This window comes from Pezoporus occidentalis, unplaced genomic scaffold (assembly GCF_034315485.1).
Source record: "Pezoporus occidentalis ecotype Australia unplaced genomic scaffold, CSIRO_AGI_Poc_V1 ctg287, whole genome shotgun sequence".
NCBI lineage: Eukaryota > Metazoa > Chordata > Aves > Psittaciformes > Psittacidae > Pezoporus > Pezoporus occidentalis.
In genome coordinates this window covers 332,182-356,958 of record NW_026914796.1, presented here as the reverse complement: position 1 = coordinate 356,958, position 24,777 = coordinate 332,182, and the positions used below count along the sequence as shown (strand labels likewise).

Genomic DNA, 24,777 nt, shown 5'->3' with positions numbered 1-24,777 from the left:
GAGCTCTTCTGTGAGCAGCTGTTGAGGTTTTTATGTGTGGTCTTCAAGATCAGTAGAGTTGTGACAAAAGTTTGTATTTCAGATTCTTCCAAGGCTGGAACTGCATAAGTATTAGGAATAAATACTTTTCTTTCAAAACTGAAAAAGCCACTATATCAATTTGTTGGTTTTAGATATTGCCCTTGAAAAATCTTCAGAAATACAGGAAAAATCGTGCTTCTACTTATCACAGATGAGAACAGTTTCAGGTTGTAACGGATAGTGAAAAAGATTCTGCTTTAGGTTTGTGTGTAGTGCTGGTTTTGTGGGAGGGTTTTCATGGGCTTTTTTGAACAAAGGTTGATGCAAGATTTTAATTTAAATAAATTATTCTACAGTTTTAGCCAATGTTCCAGGTGGGGTTTATCCTTATTTTTGTAAGAAATGGTAACTGCTGCATTTGACTTATAAAATGTGGGTTAACAATTTTGACAATCTCTGATTTTTCTTCAGAAAACTGATTTTAATCAGATAATCTCAACAGTAAAAGATTGATCTGTCCATCAAAAGATGTGCATTAGGAATAAAAACTAGAGAAGAAATATGAGGTGATAGTATGATAGAGATGAAGAATGTTGGGGTTTCCTTTTCTTTATTGCTACTTTTCTGTAATACAATATATAACTAAACAAGAAAACACCAGTTCAGTATTCATAAGATGGATATCTCTATCTGAAAAACTTTTGGAGGGATCTCGGTGAGCTTAAGAACCCTTAGACTTCTCATCTTTTTCTTGACAAATTTTTATTTATTTATTTTCCTTAAAATTGTGCTGTAAATTTCCAACAGATTTTTCTCTTATCTTAAAAATTTGTTTCAACTGAAAGCAGGAGTGTGTAATAAAAGTTAGATAAATGGACCTCTAGGTCCATTCCGGTTAGGGGAACAGGGGGAACTGTGTCCTATTAAAATATTAATACAAGCTCCTTAGAACTGTATGGGTTAAGGAACAATTTATAAAGATTAATTCTTATTACAGTATGACCTTTGATTTCATAGCCTGGAAAAGCAGATTACTTGAGCTTCCCCTGAGTTGGGGCGTATCATCTCTTCAGTGAGTCAAGTTTGGTTGCAGTAGTCAAGGACTTGCAGCAGTAGTCATTAATGCAGGAATTCTAGCTGCTGCTTTTTGGCTGCTTCCATTAAGCTACTATCATCTTCCTTCTCAGGCCATACAAGATAACTTGTGGTGGCCTCTCTCTGTGTAGGAAGGTGCTGTATTTCTGACTATGCTAGGCAGGGCTGTGAGGCCAGAAAGAGAACATAGGGATCTCTCATGGAGTAGGAATTGAGCAGTGAATTCACACACACACACACGCACCCCAGCATTATTTGCTCTGTGTGCCAGAATTCTAGGTGCAAATAGACTTTGCTTGTTTAAACATGGAAAGGTGTCCTGGGTTCAGCAGTGGCAGTCATGTTTCTCCTTCGTGGTAGCTGGTGCAGTGCTGTGTTTTGACTTCCAGCCTGGGAACAGTGTTGGTGAAACCGATGTTTTTGGTTGTTGCTAAGTGATGTTTACACTGACCAAGGACTTTGTGAGGCTCATGCTCTGCCAGGGAGGAGGGGAAGCTGTGAGGAAGCAGATGGGGCGCCTGACCCGGGCTAGCCAAGGAGGTATTCCATACCACAGCACGTCATGCCTGGGGTGAGGGGGTAACTGGGAGTTACCTGGAAGGACATGGGCTTCCGGGTGGGACTCGTTTCTTGGCTGGTGGTATCGTATTCTCTTCCCTTGTTATTTTCTCTTATCATTGTTGTCGTTGGTAGTAGCAGTGGTGATTTGTGTTGTACATTGGTTGCTGGACTGTTCTTGTCGCAACCCATAGGAGTTGCACCCTTTTGATCCAGGAGCGGGGAAGGGGGGAGCCCGGGGGGGGGGGGGGTGGGCCTCGATTGTTGTCCTAACCCTAACCCTAACCCGGCACCACTCACTGGGAGTGAGTGAACAAGTTGTCTGACTGGGTTTAAACCATGACAAAAGGTCATCATTCTATTAAAGGTTTTGGAAATAATGTGGATTAAAAGTGCTTGAAGAACATTTTTGAGAACCTGTAAATTTCTCAGATTTGCCTAATTCTGTAAGGCTGGAGTTTATTAGCCATTGTGTTAGTCAACTTTCCAGTGTTGTTATTTATGTTATAGATTAATGTATTCTTACCTTAGCACAAGAATTTAAAAGTAGTTCAGAATATTAAATACGTTTGTATGGTGGACTTGCGATGATGCATGTATATTAAAGGTCATTTTCTTCCCAACTAAACACAGGGATTAAGTAAATTACTAAGCAGTCTTCTAAGTATATCACATTATCATCGGAAATAAAATGTTTATGGGTCAAGATGAAAATACATCAATTGAGAAAATTTCAAATAAAATACCAGAATTAGATTATCAAGTTAAGGACTTTAAATAGGTCTTGTTTCTCTCATGTCATTTTTCACATTTTAAAAATCAATGTATTATTCATAGCTGATGATTTCTTGCAAACAGGGAAACAGGATTTCTGATTCTGCAAATACAAAGCTGACAGTCGTGTGTGATTTTGGTTTTTGTTTTGTTTTTTTTTTCTCTCACAGATGGAGACGGACAAAGTGAACATTTATTACCAGTCTGTGAAGATACAACATGTCAAAAAAGTGCCATCTACTTAACTAAGCTAGGAATGGATCAGGTATTGTGAGTTTGAAATTGCAAAGACAAAGGAAAATACTGTTCTTTATGAAATAAGGTGAAACAGGAAAGCAGAATAAGACTTCCTCACTTGTAATCATTGCATATAAGACTTTCGTTTATTTACTTGTTACCTACCAAAAAAACCCCTGAGTTTGGTGGAAGATGTTGCATACCTAGAATTCTATATAATGGATAATTCTACTCAAGAAAATTCCAGATGTTTCAGTGAGTCACTTCTTGATTGTAAAACACTGCATCCAAAGCATCTTAACTGCCCTAACCTGAGATGGAAATCAAGGTTTGTGTTAAGAGTTCGAAACAGATCTAATTAATTCAAATAATCTTACCTAGTTCCAGGTAGGGAGTTATTTTATAGTAAAAATATATATATATATATATATATATATTTATATAAATATATATATGTGCATCCACATATATCAAGTTGAACCAGCTCACACCTCTTACACCTTTTTGCTACTGTGTCTTTGATTCTTAGTAAGTAAGTAAATTTCCAAACAGTATGTGGAGGCTAGTGTTTAGGCTGTGTATCTTCAGGGCTAGGTTTCTATTTAACTACTTCAGCTTCGCTCACAAACACTACTTGTTTTGAGAGACATGGTCATAATTCATGTAATAGATTACTATATATTCACTTATTTTAAAGTGTGTCTTAATCTGTTTTAAGTATTTATAGTTCCCTGCTTTATAATAAAGTTACAGTTTATGATAACTTAATATTTGTTTGATGCCTGAAAAATTATTTTTTCTAAATTCATGTTTAGCAGTGTGAATGTAAAGGCCAGGGTGTCCTATAAAGTACATGCTTATAGTTGACAGCAAAACCCACTATAGTGTACTTAGAATCATACAGTAGAATCATAGAATAGTTAGGGTTGGAAAGGACCTTAAGGTCATCTAGTTTCACCCCCCTGCCATGGGCACGGACACCTCACACTCAATAAACCATGTCACCCAAGGCTCTGTCCAATTTGGCCTTAAACACCACCAGGGATGGAGCATTCACAGCTTCCATGGGCAGCCCATTCCAGTGCCTCACCACCCTGACAGTAGGAACTTCTTCCTCATATCTAATCTAAACTTCCCCCGTTTGAGTTTGAACCCATTACAGCTTGTAACGGGTTACAGGAATTTGTAGTGTGTGCCATACATATTTCTTCATGTCTTGTTTGTTGTGATGTCAGATAAAACCAAATTAAAATCAGTTCCATGATAGCATATGATTCATTGGGATGAAATGTGTAACAATCAGAAATACACATTTGTAGAACGTTGTGGTGAAGCATGCAATGGCATGTCAGGCTTTCAAGTTGTTCCAGTAAGGTCATGTTTGATGTCTGTCATTCTGCAGTATATTTCTCATGACATCTTTAGCACAGCTGGATGGCAACTGGAAAGCCAAGCAGACCTAGGAAGATTATTTTCAGGGATGATCGTTCACCAAAGGTTTTCATTTGTTTAATTGTTTAATCTTTATGAGTATTAGAAATATCTCTGATAGATTTTCTTCTTTGGATGATGGAGCAAAAGTAAGGCAAAAAAACACATGAGTGACTTCAGGAGATGCAGATCTACTAACATTTCAAAAAAATGTGACTGTTTCCATAATGACAGAAGAGTTGCTGACAGATCTGAAGTAGAATCCCATGTGCTGTTTCAGGTTATGGCAGGTGTTAGGACACTTCAGGCTTCTTCTAATTCACCTGCAACAGCTACAGACTAATCAGCTGGATGATTCAGATCTCTCATCTACATTCTGAAAAGTAGACTGAGTTCTCCCTGAAAAATGTTTTGAAGTCTGTGATACCTACTGTGGAAAGTCTGTGTGCTATGATATTCTTAGAGGTGACTAACGTTTCTTCCAGTTTTCCAAGTATTCAGTATGATTCTTCCTTTGTTTCCTGAAGCAAACAGCAATATTTTAGTCACTTCACTGGAGGGCTTCTTTATGGCTTGATGATTCTTATAACCTTTCTTTGTACAATGGAAAGATTATAGCTTTATTCCTCTTCTAAATCTAGCAGCTCTGAAGTAGAACACAGTGGTACATCCTACAGCAAATCACAGGTCTTTATCATGTTGCTCTCTAGGCTAGAGAAGTTTGTGACAGCACTGATTATCAGCTGCAGTTGGTCAGTGTTAGAAGTTTGTCCTTGTTCCTCTGTAACAGTTTAAGGGCCATCAAAAGCTGGTGGAGGGGAGGGGAGACTGCAGCTGCAATTTCATAAATCTCAAGATTCTACAGGATCATCTCATTGTTTCCAAGTTGCTCATTTTCTCAAAGCAGCTATGGGCCTCTGAGACACATTCCAACATCAGAAATACAACTTTTACTGCTCTGGTTGCCTTTTTCTGGCTAAATCAGTGTTTTAGATTGTTGTCTTCTGGGCTTGAGCTCCATAAGTTAATGTTGTGATACTGATGTATAGATAACTTAGTTTGGTTTTATGTGATAGTAGCTGCTCAATTGTATATGAAATTCAGGGACCTTCATAAGCACCAGAAGCCTAATGCAGCCTGAAATCAGAGGATTTCTTTATGTGCAGCTGAACTGCAGTGCATGTGTACAGTAGAGCAGGAGCCCCCAGGGAAAAGGACTTCTGTTGCCCTGGCCAGTTTTTTCTGGCCACTCTTGATACTCATTGCCCTATAGGATGGCAAAGTGTTCGTCATAGAAAGGAGGAGAGACCCTGACATTTCCGGAAAATGTATTGGCCAAGAAAGGACTACCAGTCTCCAAATGCATGCTGATTTGCAGCTGGCTCCCTGCCCAAGTTAGGTGGTCTGGAAGAGGGAAGCTGGCTGAGTGGGTTGTGCTTCATAGGATTTTAGCCATAATTTAAAAATTGGGGTGTGTTAATTCCACAGTTTTGGATCAAAGACCTACTGAAAGGCTTTAGAGCAAGGCTTTTATATATTTCCTAATGTCTAGAAGAAGGTGGAATGAAAGAAATAAGCCATTTTCAAGTTCAGTAGGGTGAGTGCAACAAGCTTTAAATTTTAATCCAGTACCTGAGAGTTTTTTCAAAATGAAAATGACCCTGTTTTCATAGGGCAATAAAGCATTTTTTTCTCTTCTGTCTTGAAAAACAGGTAGTTTTTGTTTTTTAGGCTTGTTTTAAAACAAGAGTTGGAAAACAAATTTTAAAGCAGTGAAGTAAAGACTTTTTTTTCTTATTTTAGCCTACAAAATCATTAATTGAAGGATTAAAAATATGTATATAAATGTTATAAATAACATCAGTGGTGCTATGCAATTAAATTTTACCGAAAGGGAAGAAGTATAACTGTTTTCTCTAAATTTTATGTGTTCATTTAAATTTTCCTTTTGATACACTCGTTCCATTTTTCAGTATGTTTTTGCATCTTATCTAGGTAATAGAAATCATATGATCAGAAAACAGCAAAAATAGCTTTGTGTGTCCTCATTATACCCACCTATTTATATCTTATAGTAAAAGGAAAAAAATTAGTTTTAGTCTCTTTGCTATTAAAATGATAACAGCAAACATGAACCCTCAAGTAATTGTCTGGATTATCAAATACGAAAGAAGTAGGATATTTATATTATTGACAAACATACTTTTGTTTTTTGCCTTCTGTACTGAAATGTATGTCCTGAGGCACATGAACAATTACTCTTGCATTACATTGCACACGATTACGTTATAGTGCTATTTATAAAATATGCAGAATGAGTTTTACCAAACATGTGGGTTACTCTGAATTTAAACTCTCAGAGTAAGTTACTAGAGCATGCTCTGGTTGCACATCGAACAAGAATGATATTTTTAAAAGGTTCTACAGCTGCAGTTGTAAGTCCCACAACCGGTTCATGGGATGGATGAGCCTTATTCTGAAGTATGCAGAGTGATGATGCTTGGTTGCAATAGGGGATGTTTCTGTTTTGCTCACCCATTGTTTTGTATATTGTAGACTTGATGACTATAAATTGCCTTCTATGAATCACTCTAAGTAGAGTAAAAACGGAATATGAATTCAAATTTATGCCTAAAAACTATTTTTCCTTTAAAATAGTGTTACCTTACATGGGAACATTTAGAAAGTATATGATGGATATAATTGGATTTCAATGCAATGACTGTGTGAATGGTACCGTGTAAATCAAAACCTGTATTATATTTCATGGTTCTGATTTCAATCAGTGTTTTTCAAAAATTACAGTGGTTTGCAATAATACTGTTTCATCTGTGTTCTGCATGACAAGTAAGTGCTAAGAAATCTAACCCTTTGAAAAATTTCCCTTGGGTTAAGAGTCTTTTCCTTATTTTGTGTTTCTTAGACTTTTCCAAACCTTCAGCAGCTAGCAGTAACTACATGGGCATGCGGGGGGGGGGGGGGGGGGGGGGGGGGGAAGGTGAAAGAGTAAAGTATGTTTAGTTTCAGCTTTAAGTTTTCATCAAGTGTGGTGTAGGTCATTACTGCAACTGAGATGCCACCACTCACATAGGCAGACATGCAGTAAGTATAAGCAGTGTCTGGCAGGACTGGTCCAGGCTTCTAAGCCATGTGTGATACCCAGAGGTGACCTTAGCATACTTCAACAACTCTGCAGGCTTCTGTAATACACACATGGCTGTAGGTAATCTCAAAGGACCAGTCCAAGTCTCACACATTCCTGCCATATGGCAGAAGTGGTGTTGATTACTGAACTGTGTTAGTAAGGGGGTCTTTCCACAGCAGGCAACCATGCTGTCAGGGATCTCATTCTGGTTCCTGAAATAGCTAAATTAAGGCTTGGATAAAAAACATTTAAGATGCTTTAAGTCTTTTGATGCTGGTGATAGTGGTCCTTTAAGATGGCACCCTTCTGTCCTTTTGAAGGCATTGTGAGTTAATTGACATATAAAACTACTTCTGGTTTTAAAAATGGCACTGATTTTTTCCATAGCATTGAAATGTTAACCCTGGTACTTTGGATTCATACCAACTCCTAAAATTACTTTTGATTTTAATTAAGATAAATTGCTGTTTAGCACTTCTTCAGCACTTAGTGGAAAGTAAGTGCAGATACATTCTGTTTCTTGTCCTGGAGAAATTATACTTTGCATTTCTTTTGTACTTTCTATTTGATTCAGTAATCTTAATTTCTTATCAAATGGTTCAATATCTGGTGGTGTTGGGGAGATAAGAGGAGAATTGAAGCTCTTGAACTTCTAAATATCCGTGAATGATAGAATCATTCAAGCTGAAATGAGCCTTAGGAGATCCAGCCTTCTGCTTCAAGCCAGGACAAAACTGAATTCAGGAAATCATCTTTTGCTCTTACTATCTTGTATCTCAGTAGAAAGCCTGGCTTCATCTTCTCAGTTCTTTTTGCTGCAGGCATTAGAAGACCACTATTAGGTCCCCCCCCCAAAATCTTCTGTCCTGAACAAACCCTGTGCCCTCAGCCTGTCCTTTGAGTAAATGTTCACTGTCAAACCATCTTGGTGACCCTTCTGTAAACTTACTCAGTATTCTCAAATCTTGAACCATGGGAGACAAAACTGGATACAGAATCCAGATGCAGACTAACAACTGCCAAACAAAGAAATGATGACTTGCCTCAATCAGCAGGAGTATAGCCAGCAGTTACAGTGTGGTATGCTCTTATGCTGTCATAGCTGCCACGCTCAGCTTTAGCTTACTGCTCACCAGGACCTGGGCATCCTTTTTAGGAAAGCTATCCAGCTGGTGGGTCTCCAGCCTGTACTGTTTATGGCAATTTACTCCCCTGTACTGGATTTCCTTTACTAACTGTTATGAGGTCCCTTTTTTCCCATTCTTACCGTTCTGAATGGCCATCTGCTCCTGAAGCATATTGGTAGTATCCCCCAATTTGGTGTTGTCTACAAATTTAATGAGGGTGAACCCCCTCTCCAGCTTTAATGCTGCCTATTGCTTGCCATTCAAGGAAAAATTATGGGACTTGTGATTTGGCCTTACCTATACTTGAGGATTAGTATAGATTGCAGGCAAACCTGAATTTCACTGAAGTTATTCCTGAATATTTCCATACACTGGACACATTTCAAAACACAGGTCCTTTATTCTTACAACCTTTTATTTTATTTTTTTTTCCTGTTCTCGAATAGAAAAAACTTCAAATGATTTTTTTCATTTGGTAACAGAGCTAGGAAATAATCATTATTTCCTCTTTGGAAATTTTTAAATGGTTAAGAATCCTGATGCAGTGAATATATGTCAGCTGTTTTAAAAAGAACTAGGTTGTTTAAGTGAAGAAAATGGATTTCTTTTCCTAGCTGGGTTTTTTTTTTTTGTTTTATTTTACAGTGGATTCCAGTCTTGCAAGACTTCAGAAATAAAGAGACACTCTGGGGCTTCGTACCATATCAAAGTGACAAATCTTCAACAGAAACTTCATTTCCAATTACACTTCATATTGGAGATTACAATATGGATGGCTACCCAGATGCTCTTGCTATACTAAAGAACACATCTGGAAGGTAGAGTATATGTAAACCTAGAAATAAAGATTATCAAATACATGTTCAATCATCTGTCATACAAATTACTAATTTTAGTGCATCTTGTTCACTTTATCTAGTGAGCATGACTTTTGATCTCTGATAACTGTTTTATTTTTAAAAAGGTATGCATTTACAAGGTATATTCTGAATGCATAATTGTATAGGCTTGAACTGGGCCTCTTGGCAGGGAATCACAGCAGGGAGTGGAGTATGAAGTACCATTTTGGCCAGTCATCCTGGATAATAGGGGATGATTATCTCTTTCCTTTCCCAAATCATCTGTATAATCCTGACCTCTGCTTTCAGTGTTGGCTAGTAACACTGGTTGCTGAGAGCTGGGGAGCCTGCTCCATGCTGTCACATGGAGTGAACACCAGCTGTTGACTACTGAAAAATGCAATAGTGTTTTGCCCCTTTTGAGAACCAGGGATTTTAGACATACCTAATAACTCACCAGTGATATTATATCATTCAAATTTAACTGAAATAAATACACTTACCCCTCCCCCTAAAAAAAGGGGAGGGGGAGAAGCTTCTAATCTTTCCTGTTGAATTTGTCAGTGTAATCTTTCTCCTTCTTTCATCTGTCTTCATTACTTTTTTTCCCAATACTTTGTATTGCTACCTTCTTGTGTTAGGTAGGAGAGAACATGCAGTGATGTTTACTGGGAGGCTATTGTACACTGCGGAGTTAGTGATCCACATAACAGTTGACCTGAGTAGGTGCACACCAGTGCTATTATGCACACACCACTTGCCTGCAGGACAGACTTAGGTAGCTGATCAGAATGGAGAAACCTGTAGGCAGGCAGCTCTCGCTTGGCACCTGGTGATGATACCACTAGAATGTCCTTGTCTCTACCTTAAAGTGAAGCAGCATGTTTTCATGTGAACATCCTTTTGCTTGACAGTAGAAATGATGAATAGACTTGTTTACTTCTAAGGAAAACTTGAAAGAGCTCTAGAGACCATAGCGCCAGTAAACCTCACTCCCTACAGACAGGATACATGCAGCATGCCATGCCCTGACTCAGGGTCTGCTTGATGGTGCATAAACTGGGTTTTCCAGGATCTGAAGAGATGTAAAGTTTGATATGGTATCTCCTTTTTTTTAATCAATACCTTATGGAATCTTAACATTGTCTTTACTGAGATCTATGACAGATATTTGTGCTAGTGTATTAAAAGGCAAAATAGGTCTCTTACACGTGTATTTATTATATTCCTCTGTATGGTATTTTTGGTAAGCTTGAATGCAGGTTCATAGTTTGAATGAATAGTAAGAAAAACAGTATATAGACAGAATTTAGATGCTGAAGTTAAAGAAGTCATTACAGATTCTCTAGTGGTTGCCTAAATATTAATCACCCACAGACATTTTTATATTAAGAGTTCTTCCAATACCCACATCTGAAAATGACCCAGTTTGAAGAGCCACATGCTGGTATTCAGCCTACATGATGTGATTTGGAGACAAGGCAGTGAGCAGCTGAGCTCTGTCTCTGTACTTCTCAGCCTGAAAATAACTAGCACGGCAGCTGTTTGTATTCTGATACAGCAGAGGAGAAGGGGGTGTTATGTGAAGTTAAGCACTGGGGCCCTGAATGTCAGGTTTTTACTCCGTAGCCTTGTGCAATTAGGAGGTTGCGTCTCCTGTTCAGCAGTCATTGCATAAAGACTGTAGACTGTCTAACGAGCAGACTAGAACAAAAGTCCTTCTTTATCCATAGAATACCAAGACATCTAAACTATAACATTGTTCTTATCTTTTTTTTTCTGAAGCCCCACAAATCTTGGTTTGAGCTGTACTATAGGCTATTTTTAAGTGTGTACCCTGATAGCAAGTACACTTTGGAAAGACTTTGTGAAGATTCATAGAGTTCAGAAATTTATTTGATTTATTTTATCTTTTAAGATTCTTAGGAGCCTCTCTCCTCTGCCTGGCGTATAAACATGGCAGTGTAATATTGTGAACATTTAAATAGTTTGTAAATAGTTACTCCTATAAAAGGCCAGGAAGTTACCTATGCCTTGTTGCAATGAAATACTGTGATGCACTCCTTGCTTCTGAAATTGTTTATTCAGTGGGTGCAACTTGAAGTTATTTTGAAAATTAACTTCAGAGTGGAGTGACATAGTAAGGCATAAGGGCTGAAGGTACTGGCAGATGGTTTGACAAGGTGTTAAAGAGAGCTGAGGAAGTCTGCAAAAAAAGAAGTAAATGAAAAATTAAGAAATACATTGCACGTTAACATGGTGTATTTCCAGTATTTGTAGAAAAGTAATGGAAGCAGATTCTTTGTACTTTGGGATGGGAGTGAAAATCACAGTTTTTGCACCCCCTGTGAAATGTCACTTTCAGATTAGTATTAATTCATTGTATCTGAGAAACTTAAGGAGATACTTTCTTTCACAACGTGTAACTGGGTCACAGATTGAAAAGAATTAAAACAGTGTGGGAATTAAAAGCTCCACTTAAATTAGAGCACATTAAAATGAAAACCTTATTTAATTAATTTTAAACACTTCTGGATCAAGCTGCTTCTTTCTTTCTCTGAAGCCTTTCATGCTACATCTACAGCCTTAATTTAAGTGATTGATTATGGTGATTAAATGATAAAAGCATTTTTCTGAACTCTTGACCTTAATCTGCGCTATAGTCGAGGAAGCCTAGCTTCTAGTTGCCATCTGTAACTTAAAGAAATTAAAGGAGGCAGAAACCATTTTATTCCTTTGAAAATATATATGACAATGGAGAGATGACGAGATGGTCGAATTCAAGATCCTCAGGACAGTGAGAAGAGTGTGTAGCAAGCTCACTGCACTGGACTTCAAGTGAGAAGACTTTGGCCTCCTCAGGAACCTGCTTAGTAAGGTTCCATGGGATATAGCCCTAGAGGGCAGGGGTGCCCAAAACTGTTGGTCGATATTCAAGGATCACCAGCTACAAGCTCAAGACTGTTGCATCCCGACTAGAAGTACAAGTACATAGCAAATAAAAAACAGACTAGGGAGAATGTAGGTCCCCTCAGGAAGCTCTCAGGAGAACTGGCTACACAGGATTTGGAGAAGGCTGAGGTTCTGAAGGACTTCTTTGCCTCGGTCTTCACTGGCTAAGGCTCTGACCAAACCACTCAAATCTTGGATGGCCAATGCAGGGACTGTGAGAATTAAGACCTTGCGCCCACTGTAGGAGAGGAGCTGGTTCAAGACCATCTTAAAATCTGAATGTGCACAAGTCCGTAGGTCCTGATGAGATCCATCCGCAGGTCCTGAAGGAGCTGGCAAATGAAGTTGCAAAGCCGCTGGCCATCATATTTGAGAAATCATGGCAGTCTGGTGAAGTTCCCAACGACTGGAAAAAGGGAAACATAACCCCCATTTTCAAGAAGGGGAAAATGGATGACCCGGGGAATTACAGACCAGTCAGTCTCACCTCTGTGCCTGGCAAAATCTTGGAGCAGATTCTCCTGGAAGGCATACTAAGGCACATGAAAATCAACAAGGTGCTTGGTGACAGCCAGCATGGCTTCATGAAGGAGAAATCCTGCCTGACCAATTTGGTGGCCTTCTCTGATGGGGCTACAGAACTGATGGACAGGGATAGAGCCGTTAACGTCATCTATCTGGACTTGTGCAAGCGTTCGACACTGTCCCACACAACATCCTTGTCTCTAAATTGGAGAGACATCAATTTGATGGATGGACCACTCGGTGGATAATGAACTGGCTGGATGGCCGCACGCAAAGAGTTGTGATCAATGGCTCAGTGTCCAGTTGGAGACCAGTAACAAGTGGCTATGACATGATTGTGAGGTGGGCTGATGCCAACCTTATAAAGTTCAACCATAACAAGTGCAAGGTTCTGCACCTGGGTCTATGCAATCCCAGGCACACCTACAGGCTGGGCAAAGAAGAGATTCAGAGCAGTCCTGTGGAGAAGGACTTGTGGGTGCTGGTCGATGAGAAAATGAACATGAGTCATCAGTGTGTGCTTGCAGCCCAGAAAGCCAACCGTATCCTGGGCTGCGTCAAAAGCAGCATGACCAGCAGATCGAAGGAGGTGATCCTGCCCGTCTACTCTGCTCTTGTGAGACCCCACCTGGAGTATTGTGTGCAGTTCTGGTGGCCTCAACATAAAAAGGACATGGAACTGTTGGAACAAGTCCAGAGGAGGACCACTAGGATGATTAGGGGACTGGAGCACCTCATATGAAGATAGGCTGAGAAGGTTGGGGCTGTTCAGCCTGGAGAAGAGAAGACTGCGTGGAGACCTCATAGCAGCCTTCCAGTATCTGAAGGAGGCTTATAAGGATGCTGGGGAGGGACTCTTCATTAGGGACTGCAATGACAGGACAAGGGTAACGGGTTAAAACTTAAACAGGGGAAGTTTAAATTGGATATAAGGAAGAAGTTCTTTCCTGTAAGGGTGATGAGGCACTGGAATGGGTTGCCCAAGGAGGTTGTGAATGCTCCATCCCTGGCGGTGTTCAAGGCCAGGTTGGACAGAGCCTTGCGTGAGATGGTTTAGTCTGAGGTGTCCCTGCCCATGGCAGGGGGATTGGAACTAGATGGTCTTAAGGTCCTTTCCAACCCTAACTATTCTATGATTCTGTAATATGATTAAAATCAATTATGCTTTCAGCACAATTCAGGAAAGCACTTTCAGATCAAATCCTTAAAAATATCTACAAATCACGGAAATAAAGATAGGAATAATATTAGCTTATTGTCCTTCCAGGTGAGTAAGTCAGTCAAATTGTTAATAATGTGTGTAATGTTCTGAGAGCAAGGAGACATTCTTAACAGCCACACAACAGAAAAAGTCTCACTTGTGGATGCAAGTGTTGTGGGGGTTTGAACCCAGAGACTCAAGACATCACTCAGCAGGTGAAGATGCTAAATTTGCAGTAGATTTTTATATATTTATCTCTCTATTATATATCTCTTTAACTTCTGACTTGGGATCAGGTCAAAATCTGAACATTAGAATTCTAGTCCACAGGTTTTTCTTCAGGCTAGATTCATAAATGAATTTTTCTTTCCTCAGTTTATGACTGTATTAGAAATCATGTAGGTATATAGAATAACAGTAGGTAGAGGGATTTTATCAATAGTTGATTCATCTGTACTTCCTTTCACATCTAATTGCATTTATTTTTTCACATGCTGGTTTTAAATTGACTTTAGTAAACAATGGAAGTCTAAGCACTGCATGTGAGTTTATAAATACCTATCTTTGTCACACCTAATTAAACAGAACAAGTTTTGTTTAACTACTTGTTTCCAAATTAGATGTAATAATGGTTAATACTCTTGCATTGCAAACATGTAATTTAAGGAAGCTTTTTTTTCCAATTATGCTTTTATTCAAAGGAAATGTTTTTCACTGTAAAGCAGTGGTAAAGTTAGAGATCCAGTATCCTCTCTGACATTGCTGATAAATAACAGTAAAGAATAAAACCTGGAGATAACAAACAACTGGATATGGACACTTGAATGAAAAACTTTGAATGTAATAGACTTCTAGACAGTTTTCCAAGTATTCGTGCTCAGTTTTCAATTAATGTATATGTGTTAGTCATTTATATGGGTATACTTGAAAGGACTCTTGACCAAATTATGTCTTCCTCGATCATTGTTCCTTGTTCCTTGTCAGATATAAGGTTTGATACAGAACGTCTTTTAAATGTAGGATTGATGAGCAAATCTTGTAATTGAGTAAATCTAAAAGAAAGAGGCAAACTAAATTATTCTGAATGCCTGGAGTAAGATATTAGTCATTTAGATGTCCCTTGTATAACTGTAAATGAACTAGCCTAAAACTGACAGAATGAGAGATGTATGAAATTAAGCAGTAAATATTTAATTCTAATTGCAGAGAAACATGTTAAAATGAAGCTGAAATAAGTCTTCAGTCTTTGGTGTTAAGCCTTGCCTATAGTTATTCAGTCTTATTAAATGTGGCTTTGCTGCATAGATGACTTCATCAGAAGGTTTCAGATTGTAAACAACTCTATTGAGCATCACTCATGAGTTTTGTGGGATAAAGTTATGCAGGTAGTACATAAAATTTAGCTGCCACTGTGTATATATTGGTCTGTACACCATGCAAACAGCATGTTACTAGTGATATGCTAGTCTTAGTTCAGAGTTCTTTTACTCTGCCTCTTCTCAATATTTAAGGTGATGTACTGTTGCACATTCTTCTAGCACTCCAGCATTGATTTTAAGATTTTACCATTGCAGCCAAGTATGGTTTTGTGTTTTTCTGTAGACTTTCAGGGACATTTTGTCATTTAACGATGCTCATCATTTTCATTGTTACAAGGAGATTTTTTTCTTTTATGATGATGTTAATCTTTAAAATCTGGTTCATAATAATAGGTCATTAACTTGCCCTTGGTAATTGTAGAATTTAGCAGAAATAAAACATGGAGGTAGATACTTTGAGTCTAGTGATGCTTATATAAGCCCTAAGTAACACAAGGACTCAACTGGCAGATCAAAGGCCAAAGGCAGATGTTGGGAGTTCTTCCAGGAAAGTACTGAATACCTGAGAAGGCAGCAAACAGCTTATTTCTCTTCCCTCTGCAAACAGTACGGCATTGCAGCTGCCCCTGTTGGTTTCTGGTTTCCATTACTATTCATGTTGTGGTTTAAACCCAGCCTGTTCATCACATTCAGAATCATGCAGCCACTTGCTCACTCCTCTCTACTTTCTTCCCCAACTCCCAGAAGGATGGGGAGTGTCCTGGGTTCAGCAGTAGCAGTCATTTTTCTCCTTCTTAGTAGCTGGTACAGTGCTGTGTTTTTGACTTTCAGTCTGGGAACAACACTAATAACACGGATGTTTTTACTTGTTGCTCAGTAAAGTTTACTCTGACCAAGGACTTTCTGAGTCCCATGCTCTGCCAGGGAGGAGGGGAAGCTGGGAGGAAGCAGAGACAGGACGGCTGACCCAAAGTAGCCAAAGTTACAGCTATACCACATAGCCGTAACTATACCACCATACCGCAGCACGTCATGTCCACTATAAAAACTGGGGGCAATTACCTGGAAGGGCTAGGTCACTGCTTGGGTCAGGTTGGATATCGGTTGGCGAGTGGTGAGTGGTTGTATTCTCTTCCCTTGTTATTTCCCTTAACATTATTATTATTGGTGGTAGCAGGAGTGCTTTTGTGTTATACCTGAGTTACGGGGCTGTTCTTATCTCAACCCGTAGGAGTTAGATTCCTTCGATTCTCCTCCCCATTCCTCTGGAAGCGGGGGCGGGGGGAGGAAGTGAGTGAGTGGCTGCATGGTTCTGAGTTACCAGATCGGTTTAAACCATGACAGTTATTTGTGGTGCCCAAGATGGGCCATGAAGGGTTGAGATAATGACAGATCTGACCGGAGTGTGTTTAATCGTATTTGTGATAAGCATTCTTTTTTTGGATTACTATTTATTGGCTTTCAAAGTTGTTGCTCTTTATCTCAGAGTTTCAGGACGTCATATTTTACAGCCAGTATTTACTATTTTAGTGTTTATTGGCTGGGGGGCTTGGGCTAAGTTTCTTATTTCATTGTACTTTATGGTAATGACTTGTAATAAGATAGACTCATTGATTATGGAACTGATCTGGCATGCCTTCCCAGTGTGGTCATCACTTCTATACTTTAGGAGGTATATAATGGAAGTGTTTAGCAATTGCACATCTTTTTTCTCCTCCTTGGGTGGTCAACCTATGAAGGAGACATTCCCTTACCTTCCCAGCTCCCTCACCAAACTATTCACAGCTAATTTGAGAGTTTTGAAGGTTTTGAATGGCCTTTGGATACCCTTGAGACCTGCCTGCTGATTGTGATGGGATCACCATGCTGGCACATATACAGAGTGTGTTTTACCCACGACCATTTCGTATGATCTCGAAAGTTAAACAGAGTCGGGTTTGGGTCTTGTCTAAGGTTAGCTGATGATATAGGAAGACCAAGAGATTTTCCTCGAGGCTGGACAGTCATGAGTGGCAGGGTGTGTGGGACGGTATGGGCAAGTATCTAGGCCAGTGGGCCCCTCCAGTGCTTTGGAACTTCACCACTTAACACGAGCAAAATCCAGAAAAATTAGTAAAACACTTAAATGAGGTGTGTTGTCATCCTGGTCATACCAGAGAGGGACAAATCACAGCAGCATGCTGGGGCTTGGCCTGTGCTTACAGAGCCCTGTTCAACACTATCCAGCACCTTCAATGGGAAAAAGATGTCTCTGGATCTGATGGCAAAGCAACAGATCAACGCAGCTGTGAAAGAAAGGTTTCCATACAAAGATGATGTTAAGAGTTTTTTGGCCAACTGGACCACGCTAGAGAAAGGCATCCAGTCTCTGAGGGAATCAGCCATTGTAGAGATGATCTGTCACAAGCTGGATGCTGGGAATGCATGCGTAGATCCAGATGAAGTCGAATGTACATGACCCATGTGGCAGAAATTTACAGAGTGCACCATCATCATATGCCCACTCATTGGCAGCAATAACCTGGAATGACATAGTACTACCAACAGTAGATGAAATGATTCATCAGTTCCGAGAGTTTGAAGACTTCCATCATTTCAGTTGTAGAAAAGCTGTCCCAGGAGTTCAAACAATTAAGAGACGATCTGTCCAGTCTGTCCAGCTCCCCACGTGTACCAACCCATGTCTCAGCTATTAACAAAAGGCGTCCTACTGCTTGAGAGAGAAGACACGGGGTACACGCCATGGGCCACCCTATCATTTTACCTGCGGGATCACAGAGAAGACATAACAAAGTGGGATGGAAAACCTACCTCAGCTCTGGAGGAACAGGTGTGTGAGAGGAGAACAAAGGTCAAGGATGAACATCCCATGAAAGCTGCGGCTTCAGTCTGTGGTGAGCAGGTTCCCACATGGAGTGGAAGAGCTGATTTTACTCCAGCTCCTGTGATAAAGATGAATAATCCCTGTCTACAAGATGTAAGTGATCAATGTTGTGATCACTGTGAGGTGGCCCTGCCTCCAGCCAGTTGGAGGTAAGGGACGATCCAGTTTACTGGACTGTAGATCAGATGGCCTGGCACATCAGTCGCACAGAACTATAAGGTTCTAGTAGACACCGGTACACAGTGTACCCTGATGACATCAAGCTGTCAAGGGGTGGAACCCATTTATATTTCTGGAGTGACAGGCGGATCCTAAGAGTTGTCTGTACTGGAGGCTGAAATCAGCCTGACTGGGAGGAAGTGGCAAAAGCACCTCATTGTGACTGGTCCAGAGGCTTCATGCATCCTTGGCATAGACTACCTCAGGAGAGGGTATTTCAAAGACCCAAAAGGGTACCGATGGGCTTTTGCTATTCTGCTTTGGAGACAGAGGAAATTGAGCAGCTGTCCTCTTTGCCTGGTCTCTCAGAGGATCCTTCTGTTGTGGGGTTGCTGAAGGTCGAAGAACAACAAGTGCCAATTGTGACCACAACAGTGCACCAGCAGCAATATCACACCAACTGAGACTTGCTGATTCCCATCCATAGGCTGATCCGTAGACTGAAGAGCCAAGGAGTGATCAGCAGGACCCGCTCACCCTTTAATAGCCCCATTATTAGGGCTATTACTAATAGGCCAGTGTGAAAGTCTTAATGGAGAGTGGAGACTAACAGTAGACTATCATGGCCTGAATGAAGTCACACCACTATTGAGTGCTTCCATAACAGACATGCTAGAACTTCAGTATGAACTGGAGTCAAAGGCAGCCAGGTGGTATGCCACAGCTGATACTGCCAGTGCATTTTTCTCAATGCCTTTGGCAGCAGAGTGCAGGCCACAGTTTGCTTTTACTTTGAGGGGCATCCAGTACACTTGGAACCGACTCCCCCAGGGGTGGAAACACAGCCCTACCATCTGCCATGGACTGATCCAGACTGCACTGGGGCAGCGGCAAGCTCCAGAACACCTGCAATAGATTGATGACATTGTCTTGTGGGGTGATACAGCAGAAGTAGTTTTTGAGAAAGGGAGGAAAATAATCCAAATCCTGCTAAAAGCCAGTTTTGCCATAAAATGGAATAAGGTCAAGGGACCTGCACAGGAGGTTCAATTTTTGGGAATAAAATGGCAAGTTGGACATTACCACATCCCCACAGATGTAGCAATGTCTGCACCAACTAATAAGAAAGAAACACAAGCTTTCTTAGGTGTGGTGGGGTTCTGGAGAATGCACATCCCAAATTACAGTTTGATTGTAAGCTCTATCATGTGACCCAGAAGAAGAATGATTTTAAATGGGGCCCTGAGCAGCAACAAGCCTTTGAACAAATTAAATGAGAGATAGTTCATGCAGTAGCCCTTGGACCAGGCCAGATGTAAAGAATATACTCTACATAGCAGCCGGGAAGAATGGTCCTACCTGGAGCCTCTGGCAGAAAGCTCCAGGGAAGACTCATGTTTGACCCATCAGCTTCTGGAGTCAGGGATACAGAGGATCTGAGGCCAGCTGTACCCGAACTGAAAAAGAGATACTGGCAGCCTATGAAGGGGTTCAAGCTGCTTGGGAAGTGGTTGGCACTGAAGCACAGCTCCTCCTGGCACCCTGGTTGCCCACGCTGGGCTGGATGTTCAAAGGCAGGGTCTTCTCTACACATCATGCAACCGATGCTACATGGAGTAAGTGGGCTGCACTAATTACACAGTGCGCTCTAATAGGAAATCCCAGTCATCCAGGCATTCTAGAAGTCATCATGGACTGGCCAGAGGGCAAAGATTTTGGAATGTCACCAGAGGAGGAGGTGATGCATGCTGAAGAAGTCCCATCATATAATAAACTGTCAGAAAGTGAAAGCAGGATGCCTTGTTTACTGATGGGTCCTGCCGTACTGTCGGAAAGCATTGGAAATGGAAGGCAGCTGTATGGAGTCCCCAGCAAGGAGTTGCAGAAACTGCTGAAAAAGAGGGTGAATCGAGTCAGTTTGCTGAGGTGAAAGACATCCAGCTGGCCTTGGACATTGCCGAATGAGAAAAGTGGCCAGTATTTTATCTCTGTTCTCCTTCCCGTGCCTCTGGGAGCGGAGGAAGAAAGGGGTGGGGGAGAGTGAGCGAGCCACTGCATGGTTCTGAGTTACCAGCTAGGTTTAAACCATGACAGGAAGGAGAATGGAAAGAGTGTAACTCCCACAGCTTGAGATAAGAACAGTCCAGTAACTAAGGTATAATACAAAACTACTACTGCTACCACCAGCAATAATAATGATAAGGGGAATAACAAGGGGAGAGAATACAATTGCTCACCACCCACCAACCAATATCCAGTCCGACGCGAGCAGCAATCTGGGCCTTCTGGGTAACTCCTCCCAGTTTATATACCAGGCATGACACACTGTGGGATGGAATACCCCTTTGTCTAGTTTGGGTCAGGTGTCCTGTCTGCTTCCTCCCAGCTTCCCCTCTGCCCTGGCAGAGCATGAGATGAGAAAGTCTGTGATCGGAGTAAACATTACTGAGCAACAACTAAAAACATGGGTGTGTTATCAGTACAGTTTCCAGACTAAAGCTGAAAACACAGCACTGCACCAGCTACTAAGGAGAAAAATAACTGCTACAGCTGTACCCAGGACAGTTCATTATTGTGTAATCAAAACCTAAAATAATTTATTAATGTTTCATTTCAGTATTCATTATTTATCTTGTATTGAGTCAAGTGGGAATCACTTGGCGGCGCACTTGAAAAAATTAAGTTTGTGCACAAAAACAACTGGTTACAATACATTCAGCCTTCAGGGAAACTTGGAGCATAGCTCACCTCAATAACTACATAGACATTTAAAGCACTAAGACTGTTTATATATACTGATGTGAGGAAAGCTGAAAGTACAGTAATTTCTGAGAATTTAAAAAATGTTGAATTGAAAGAAAGCATCTTTGTAAAACTTCCTCAAAATTTTAAAATGAAATGTATGTCAAGATGATGAAAAAGAGAAATTGGAGCAATTTCCTTAGCTCAGGTTGTCACTTTATCTTATAGTTTGTTGATCTGTTACAATATTTGCACAGTACATGAAGTGAATGGGAGCACTTCATGATTTCAAGTTATGATTATGAGCTCTCAGATGGAGACAATATGATGTCTTAAATATTGTAGATTGCCGTTTCATTTTGTCCAGACACTAGTCAATATGCTCCTGCTTCTAACAGTGAAGTAGTAAAAAGTGGGTTATTCCTATTAAGCTTCAATAAGCATATAGCAGAAAAATAAAAGCCTGACTTGTGTATTTTTCACAGAAGCTTAAGAAATGTGATAACAAGGTTTTGAGAGAAATATTTAAATATCCCAATTTACCTTTAACACATCTTACAGAGAATGCAATCCTACATTTTTCCCATTGCAGGTTCTGAAATATTAATTTGGCAGTAGGCAAAGAACTCTTATTTCAGTGTCGGAAACTTTTTTTCTCAGAGAAAGTGTTTTGCCTTTCTCTAACTCTTTCAGAAATCAGTGTTTTAGGATATGATTCTTACAAGTAGCAAAGTATCTGAAATATACCATAAAGGTAAAGAAAAGTAAAACTTTCCTAAGGAGAATACTGGTGTGTGTGCCTATGTGACACTGCATCCTGGAAGCACTTTATGCCTGTAAGATACAGAAAATAAAGTCCTACTATGAAATAGAAGTATGTTCAAGGTCAGTATGAAGAACTGGTTTGGGTTATTGTCCTGGGCTCTGCCATGTTTAGCTGACTTTACAGAACACTGTCTGCTTTATCTTGTGGCTCTGCCACCAGAAAGAGAGGCAGAAACTTCAAACTTCATATGTTCCCATTGCCAAGGCAGTGATGGATTCTAGCAGGCTCCCAGGATACAGACCAGAGTGGGACTCTTGGTTAGTGAAGTTGGAAGGTTTTCACAATTCCAGTGAGAGTGGCAATATTATGGTGCTGGAGACAGTGGATAATGCTGTTAGTCATTGGGGTGCATGAACAAACTCAATTTCTACCACTGACCAGTGGGCATGTATTCGATAAATTCCTTGGAAGGGAGATTTTGCTGTACTAGACCTCATACTCTGGTTGGTTTGTTTCTCATTTCAGTATTACAGCCTATCTTTCTGTCTCTATTTGTTATATGTCAGCAAATGTCCAGTTTGGTTTATCATGTCCTCTTCTTACTGTGCTAGTAGGTTGGGGTTTGTGTTTTAGATTTTGCTTTGAAACAACAGAAAACATATCAACAGAGGTTTTGTTTAGTCTTAAATTTGTGTAAAGCATCATGCAGTGTGTAAGATGATTAATGGAGCTGGGGTGGGAAGAGATTGTCATAACATAATGAAAAAGCACTGACGCTTTTTAAGTATTGTTTAAGCTGAAGAACCATGGAGAGATTAACGAAGATGGCAGGTAAGTACACTTGTAATCATTTCAGAAGAAAGTATACATATGTTCACTCCTTTGAGTTGATGGTGAATGAAATTATTTCTGCTGATTTGGACCCATTTATTTACTGTATTCATTGGTTGGAAGTTAGGCATGACATAGTGGTTGTAATTCTGTAAAGTTAATGTATATGCTAATGGATTTTAAAGTATTCAGTGGCTGCTAGCTTTGCTTTTATTATATTTAACTTCTGGAGTCTTAAACTGCTTAATTACAATTTTTTGGTAATGTCTATTATTTAGACTGTTCATAGGAAGTAAGTTATTTTATATATATATATGTATGTGTTTTACAGCAATCAACAGGCATTTTTACTAGAAAATGTCCCATGCAATAACATAAGCTGCAAGAGTGTACATCGCATGTTTAAAGTTTTTTGGGAGCTCTCGGATCTAAATCAAATCAAGGATGCGGTGGTAGCAACCTTCTTTGACATATACGAGGATGTAAGTTCAACCCTTTTCTACAGCAGACGGCATCTCTCTGTGTTGTTGTATCTCTCTGTGCCACTGGCAGACTTCTGTGTAGAAACGTTTGGAAATGGGCTCTTGAGATGCTCCCCGGCAGGTGGGCAGTTTGCAGCAGCCCGTTGCTGCCTTAAAGTTTGCTGACCCTCCATATGCTCTCCTTGGGCTGCCCTCTTCAACAGCAAGAAAGAAGCCACAGACCACATGCATGGTCCTGGTTACATGTGGATGGAGCACTCTGTTCTTGATTGCCATAAATTAGTGAGATTTGAAAGACCCTAAAATAATAGCAAAGGTGCAAAATTGACAACTTTGCTGCACACACTTTTTTCTTTTTTAATTTGTATCTCAAAGGGAAAATTTTTGGTAAATTCAGGTATCTAGAGTAAATCAGCTTTCTAACATAAACGTTTTTCTTCTCCTAGGGGATTTTGGATATCATTGTGCTAAGCAAAGGCTACTCCAACAGGGACTTTGCTATCCATACGTTAAAAAATAACTTTGAAGCAGATGCCTATTTTGTTAAAGTTATTGGTAAGTTAGCACTGTATAATCAAGTCAAAATGAGAAGTATGTGATCATCTGAGTCTCTGTATATGATAGCGTTATGGTAGTGATCTGTCTGATAGTTCTAGAAAACTAAAATCAGAGTGGAAAATATTAGGGATTGCAGAAGCCTTGTTGCAGAATCTGAGGTGAGATAAATTTGGTTTGTTTCATTTCAACCTTTTTTTTTTTTCCTTGTTTTTATTTTAGTGTACTTAGTAAAATTCAGAGTAATTCTGCCCGCTGTTTTTGATACTTTTGCTGGTGTTTAATATCAGTGTTGACCTGATAAGTGTTAACCTTTAAATAAGTGTTTATCATTTCCCCAGTATGGTTTTGGTTTTGGTTTTGGTGGGGTTTTTTTGCACGTATGGATGTCTGATTTCACTCAGTAACTAGAGGTAGGCTAAACTTTCTTTTTCACCCTGGACCTTTTCTTCTGCATCCCAGCAAAATGCTTAAGACAGATACTAGGTCTTTAGAAACTCATTTCTCTGCTGGCTTCTGAAGGAACCAAGAATTTAACTGTCTTAAAATACGATCTGCAGGGAAAAAGCACATGGAACCATGTTATTCAGCCTAAAAGAGAAATGTCCATGTCTTCAGCCCATAATGATGCCTAACAATGGGGGAAGAATGTCCTGTGTGTCCATGCAGGATACAACGTAAAGAAACAGACTATAAAAAGTAAACAGTAAAAGTAATTTCCAATGGCAGCTTGCGAAGTACTAACATAAATTCCTAGAGAAACTGCAGTTACCAACATTAGATGTCCTGACAGTTAGATTAATAAATGATATAGTGTCTTTAATCGGTTTTGAGTGAAAGGGTTGAGCTACTGAGCTTATGGGGCCCCTTCCATGAACCTTTTGTACAATACATTCACATAATGTCAGTATAAAAGTAGCATTAGATCTGCACGTATCTATCTTCAGTGTAGATACATTTTTTTTTAATTTTTGATGCTATTTAAAATTTGAAGGAAGATTTAATAAATTGATGATTTGAGGAAAAGTACAGTTATGTTTGCATGTTATATGTATGGCATAGTGAGACAGAAAGGAAGAAATTGCAGCAATATTCACTTGAAGGAGCATGCTTTGTTTGCCTGCAATGACTGCA

At 39.9% G+C, this 24,777-nt stretch overlaps 1 protein-coding gene across 2 annotated transcripts in view; it reads left to right on the top strand.

The window, feature by feature from the left end:
* The window catches only part of ITFG1 (integrin alpha FG-GAP repeat containing 1), an 83,880-nt gene that overhangs the window by 33,208 nt on the left and 25,895 nt on the right, over window positions 1–24,777 (top strand). For both annotated transcript variants that reach the window (XM_062626046.1, XM_062626045.1), the window contains exons 9-12: window positions 2,619–2,713; window positions 9,034–9,206; window positions 22,938–23,088; window positions 23,535–23,643. In XM_062626046.1, the coding sequence (XP_062482030.1) occupies window positions 2,619–2,713; window positions 9,034–9,206; window positions 22,938–23,088; window positions 23,535–23,643 (528 nt within the window). The remainder of the gene's footprint in view (window positions 1–2,618; window positions 2,714–9,033; window positions 9,207–22,937; window positions 23,089–23,534; window positions 23,644–24,777) is intronic.